Consider the following 6,996-nt stretch of genomic DNA (forward strand, 5'->3'; position numbering starts at 1 on the left):
TAGCACTTGATTTGTGCATGATTCTGTTTTCAGAAATGCTAGTTGGTTGCAATAAATGTCACTGTTTCCTCTTAATATTAGTGTTGCAAAATGGTAGAACAAGTAAATTGAATGACTAAAACTAAATCGATCCTCTTGAAAATCTTGAAGCAGAATGATCTTTTTGTAAATTGTTAAGAGGAATTATCTATATGAATAGAAATAGGCAAGTAATATAGTAAATGTTTTTCATGGGAAACACCAAGAGGACATATAACATCAAGACAACAAACAAAAAGAGCAATGACAAAAAATGCTATGATCATAATGCCTACATGATTTTAAAAAAAACAGAAACAGCTCGATGCACGAGATATGGAGAAGGCTCTCATCCAAGGGTTGTAAATCGTAATGCAGGCAAACTACCTCCACGTAAACATCAATGACTGAATCCACAACTCGAAATCATGACCTATAGGTCCCACAGAGGCAACTTTACCCCCACAACTTGTTTTTTTTTGTCATATCTTTACCTCTTAAGTCTTGATTTCTTGATTTTCCACTTGTTGTTGCTCATTGCCCAGCCATGTCATAATCCTTGATCACAAAAGTTCCTGTATTCTGCAGTATCTCCTGATTTTTTTGTCACTTGTACAACATGGAAAGCTGGAGTAATCTCAAATATCTCTGCATCAATTGCTAATTGCCCTTTTCTCCCTTCTTTGCTTCCTTGCATTTTCACCGTCCCGTCTTTTTTCTTCACCTGTTGAAGACATAATAAAGTAAATAAAGTTTGTTCATTCTATAATACTAAACTTTTAGCTAAGATGGTCATAAGCTAAAGGTGATCAGATTAAACTTTTAGATGAGATGAACCTACAAGCAAAGTCACATATAGGCTCAAGGGTGGTCAGATGAACATCTTTCACCGATATTATACTATGTATGGGTCATACGTACCTTAAAACTACCCATTGAAGCTACTTCCTCTAGCCTCGAGACAATAGTGGATGCAGACTTTTGTGTCGTGAATCTAGCATCCGACCTATGACTCTTATCTTTCTCGAACAAGCTAGAGAGATCAAAACCAGGAGAAAGAGATAGATTGTACTATTTTTTATCGTTTCATAATCTCATGCACCAGCAATTTGAAGACTTAGCTTTTAGTATTACAAAGAAAAGGTAAAATATGAGATAAAAGTATTATCGTTTATAAAAAGGATAAAAAGTGAAATATGTTTATAAAATAACAAAGACGGGAAAAAAATAACGATGTGATCATATACGCTTATAATAAGATTATAATATTCATTTTGTCGTTATTTGTCATACTTTTTTAGTTTATTCCTAAAAGAATGGCATACTCCCTGATCTGGTCCACTTTACTTATCATGATTATATAATTTTTCCAAAATACTTGTCATTTTAAAAAATAAAAATAGAATTAATTATTTGTCTCCACCCCTCTACATTCTTCTAATAAATAAATGTATATATGGACAGAGATTAATATGATAAAAAAAGAAAAGTAATATTAAATTGAAAAAAAAAATTCTAAACTTTATGTTCAATTAAACATCAATAAATAAATTAATATGTCACGTACCTCGTTCAGTATCGTAAATTCTGGCCGCCATAGCAAACGGTTGATCAACAACATCTTCTTGCAAGCTACCTAACCTTGAAGAAAATCTCTGTCTTCTAAAATAATCCGTCTTTGTAACTTATCAATCATGGTAATTTGCTTACCAGAAAGCTGACCAAAGTCGCCAATTTTCATACCCTGTGTGTATGTCGATAAAATTAGTTCATAAAAATATAACTGGTGTCTAACTCGATTCTATTTGGACAGGATAACGATCCTCCCCTTTATCAACTCAATCTATTTTAACTCGACTCATTTAAAAGTTTGTTATATAGCCCACATTGACAAATGACAATCTTAATTAAAGTATTTAAAACAAGACTTATTTTTCTTTCATAAGGCAAAATCCGTGATCGTTATCCTTTTAAGTCCACATGCACCAAATAAATCTGCTCATGTGCAATGAACTACAAATCGTAGGAGATGTAAACCACATAAGGTCGGTTGCAACGAGCTCATATAAACCACAATAAACAAGCTCAAGTTTGACGAGCTCGACTCAAAAGGTATTGATGGAAAAAATTGATCTTTGACATTCCCTATTTGATACTTTATATAAAATCATAATAAAAATTATTAAATAATTAAATAAATTATAAAATAACAATCAACAAAATTAAATGTGTAAAAGTTGGACAAATTGAACTATGATTTACTGTTTAGATCATTAATTTATTATAGCTCATTTCAGCTTAAAATATTTTTCACGAATTAAAATAATTCGTTATTACATTCAAATTTAACCCAACCTGCTTATTTAACATCCTACCTATAGATATTCAACGATATGAGACTCAATTTCGATTCCGCTTAGCGCATAAATCAGCCGTATAAACGAAGACGGCCTACACCCGCCTATCCACAAGACCGAATTTTCCAAAGGGCTGCACCAAGTGGGGGCGAAGAACGGTGATATGTCGACTCTCGCGAGTCGACTACGGCCGTTCGCGTATTCTTGGAAGTTGTTCACCATTTTCCTTAGCAACTCATTCAATTCGTCATCGTTTAGCACCTTTTTTCAAGCATAAACGATGGCGTTTTGAAGCTCTTTTAGTTCTTCTTGTTGATTGTTCATCCATGAATCGTATAAATTTTCTTTTTTTTTCTATTAGAGCTTGAATTTGCCATTTTTGTTTTTTAAGAAACTCACTAGCAATATTATGAATTGAAATTTTTTGATGTATTTTTTTTTTAATATATGGTGTGAATTAAATAAGTTTTTTTTTTTGAGATGCACCAAAAGTCTTGTACATTTGTTAGTAGGTAAATTTTTTGGACATTTCGTGATTTAGGGAATGCTATGTGACGTAGTTTTGTACTCATCTGTAGCTTATTTCGTGTTCACGCAAAATCGGGATTAATGAACGCATCTCAAGAGATATGACATAGACAGACTATTTCAATACAAATATTAATAGTTATTTTTATGGTTCATGAATTTGTATAAATTCAATTAGTGGCTTATAAAGTTAGTTATTAAAACAAGTTATGGATTTAATGAAAAAATCACACTTCATAAATTTTCAATGTTAGACACCACCTCTCACTTTACAAGGGTGTTTGATGGATTTAAATTTAAAGACCTATATCTAAATTTCCTATTCAAATTATTATAAATGAACATGAGTGTGTTTGGTGCGAAACAAAAAAAATTCTATAAAAGTTATTATTTTAAAGAAAAATAAGTGAATTTTATTTATTTATTTGTATCGATACATAAATCTAAACAAAATGTATTTTATTAAATCTATTAGTATAATAATTTGATTAGAAAAGTACTATGGGAGGCGAAGGTAGGGGTCATGGGAATGAATGCTATGAAGAAAGAAATAAAAATAAAGAATATTAAAGAATTAAAAGAATATAATCAACGTAAAATGTCAATTTATTTTTTCTAATTTCACTAAAACATTATTTTTATTGATTAACTAAAAAAAGTTTAAAAATAGAAAATATTTTTCGCTTTAACAAACAGACTATAAAGATCATATGCTAAGAGATAAAGGTCAAACGAGATAATCTCGACGTATTTGGCCTTCAAAATATTTTTTATATCTAATATAAATGGAATAAAAAAAAAAATACTATAAGGTGTATTATAAAAAGACAATTCTTGGAACTCTAAATCATGCATGTGATTCATCATCTTTTAATTTGTCTTTCTTCTTTTTTTGGTTCTTGTTTGTATTATTACCCCCCACCCTAGTAATACTTATTTATTTTCTGATAAATATTTATTCAGAATATACAGATATTTTAGGAACTGTTTTTGAAAGTTAAAAGCATAATATATAAAAATATTTTTTTAAATTTAATTTTAACTAGTATTTATGTTATTCAATTTTGGATGTGCACAAGTAGACATTTAAATTAGTATATTATTGAACAAGTAGAGATATTTATCCTACATGACAATTTGTGTCCTACATGACATTTTATGTTTGTTATGTCATATGAAATGTGTGTATGTGAATATGTTTACTTATTGAACTGTATACAAATTTAAGTATTTACTTATTTACATTTAATATTACGCATAAATCTTTACATGTAGTAGTAATAATACTCTAAAGTTTTAAATAACAAACTTTAGACACTTGACATGTAATAGTAAAGTTTTAAACACAAATTTTAGACACTTGACATGTAATAATAGTAATTATACTCTAAAGTTTTAAAATAATAAATTTTAGACACAGTTTGAAAGTTTATATCTTTAGAAAACTTGTGGCTTAGAATAAATTACAGACATATGTATGATTATTAGTTATTTTTTAAAGATAAAAGAAATTTTAAAAATTAAATTATTTTTTATTATATAAATATGATTTTTTTCTAGATAAATTAAAGGAAAAGTTTTCAAATGTTTGCAAATAAAGGAAAAAGTTTATGATAGGAAACGCTTTATTTATTAGAGTGAGATTTTTAAATGTGAATCTTATTAACTTGAATCGTAAATGAATAAAAAATAAAATAATACAAAAAGTTGTCAATGACGTCCATCTCCCTACTAAAGTGGAAATGTTTTTTGTTTGTTGAAAGGAGAAAACATAAATAATGATGTATCCTTAGCCTTTTTTTTCTTATTGTGCATCATTTTTAATTATTTCTTAAACATAAAAGAATAAATTGAAAGAATCCATAACGATGGAAAATATTGTATAATCATCACATAAGAAATAGAAATTTGGAGCCCCCATCTCTAGAAACGAGTTCTCTAAATAATGAATTCAGATTTAATCAAATTTTAAAATAAATATTATTAACATTAAAAATATTTTTTTTTTTAAAAAACTCTTCACGTGGCTACTCATTTTCAATGTAGTAGTAGTACTAGGATTTTGTCTTTCTTATGATAAAATAAAGGGAAAATACAAATTGCCAACTTCTATGGAAAAAAAGCACAAAAAGCCAAAAATATGAGTATAATACCATGTTCTTCAAAATTGTTAAAAGTATTATATATATACTTTCATGAAAACATAAACAAATTAAAATGATAGAAGAAATTGATACTTTTAGTTTAATTTAATATGATGCGTAAAATCTTATCTGCCCTTGATATATGAACAATAAACCGTATATATGTGTTTTCAATTTTTCCGCTTTTATCCTTATCTTATAGGTACAGTTATAGTTCCTATAGAATCTATCATTTAAATACTCTTAAAAGAGGGGAATAAGGATAAACATTATCGAAAAAGGTTTTTTATGAGATAGAAATGGAAACTTTTTTTTCCACATGAAATTTGTGAATAAGTGATCGTCTGATAATGAGGTATGTTTTCTCACATGAATCTTTTGTTCTAGTTAGTGGGAATTTCATTTTCGCACCAACGCAAGATATACTTAATGAACTTTATGTATTAACAAGCATAAACGAAGTGTTTGAGAGTAAACATTACATAGTATTTAAGATAATTTTTGGTTTTCGAAAAAACATAAAGTGAAAGGAAAGAAAAACATCTACCTTAACAACGAACAGTAATCGAATAAAAATAATAAATCTCATAGTGTAAAACAAAAAAAAAGAGATTTTAGACTATCAATGTATCTAACTTAAATTCATCTGGATAAATATAAAGTCATTAGAGAGTAAAATAAAAAAAAATTGCAGAAGAAATACACAAAGATGAGAGACACAAACACACACACATTCTTGATCATAAAAGGGCATAGACCACAAAATATCCCACAAATGAAAATGAAGAAATGCCATTCTTGGCAAAGACAAAATAATAATAAAAGAATAAACCAATATTATACAACAATAACTATGCCTCAATCCCGAACAAAACGGGTCGGGTATATGAATCCTCATTGTTCATCATGTCACTCAAATAATAAAAGAATAAACCAATGTGCGACGTCAATTACGCCTGAATACCAAACAAGCTGACGTCAGCTATATTCAATAGTCACAATTCTTGTCAACTCAAATGATAAAAGAATAAACCAATATAGATCATAAATATATGTAGAGGATAGTTAGATACAACTACCCCAAGGGGGTTCAAGAGAAATGGCGTATTTCCGTATTCATACGTAGTAAAACAACACGTACGTACTCAAACTTACAACGTAGACGGACAAATTAAGCTGGATCACGCTGCCTCGCTGGATAACAACTCGAGTTCAGCCCACCACAGAGGAGAAAGCCTTGGAACCGCAGCATTTGGTGATACATCAATTGCTTCCCTTAATTTATCAATGGATTCTTTGATAGTTGGTCTCTTCCTTGGATCTTCTTGAAGGCATTGTTCAATTACTTCACAAATAACCATAAGCTCATTATTCTTGAAAGACTTCAATGATGGATCAACCAGTGAGGCGATATTCTGCTTGTCGTGACGAAAATATTGTGCCGCCTGAAAACAACCATGGTTATGATGTTAATAAATTGTATAAGGAAGTTTGACGGATCAGTTCTATCCAGAGGCAAATCCAGGATTCATTGTCAGTGAGTTCAGAACGACCCTAATTTATACACACATGAGCATAAAGTTGTTGGCTATGTTGCTCTGACTATCCAAAAATGTTGTCGCGGCTCATGTTGGATCCTCCAAAAATGCACTACTTTTGGAGGATCCGACACGTACCACGTGGCATATTTGAAGAGTCCGACCAACATAGGTTTCTGGTATTATGTACTTATGGTTCGAGATGAAAGCAATTGCCTGTCTGTGGGTGCAAAATGAGCCTAATTAATACACGCACAGAAGCACAAAGTTTTCAGCTATGCTACTGACTCTCCAAAAATATAGACGCACCCATGCCAAATCTTCAAAAATGCACTACTTTTGGAGGATACGACACGCACCTGGTAGCGTTTTAGAGGAGTCCGAGCAACATAGGTTTATGGTTTGAGACAT

General features: G+C 30.1%; 1 protein-coding gene across 1 annotated transcript in view; it reads left to right on the top strand.

Annotated features, from left to right (window-relative positions):
• The window catches only part of LOC102590100 (LRR receptor-like serine/threonine-protein kinase RCH1), a 5,824-nt gene extending 5,440 nt beyond the window's left edge, over positions 1-384 (top strand). Inside the window, exon 4 of the mRNA XM_006367511.1 lies at positions 334-384. Within this exon, the coding sequence (XP_006367573.1) occupies positions 334-384 (51 nt within the window). The remainder of the gene's footprint in view (positions 1-333) is intronic.
• Positions 385-6,996: the final 6,612 nt, after the last annotated feature.

This window comes from Solanum tuberosum, unplaced genomic scaffold (assembly GCF_000226075.1).
Source record: "Solanum tuberosum cultivar DM 1-3 516 R44 unplaced genomic scaffold, SolTub_3.0 scf00814, whole genome shotgun sequence".
NCBI lineage: Eukaryota > Viridiplantae > Streptophyta > Magnoliopsida > Solanales > Solanaceae > Solanum > Solanum tuberosum.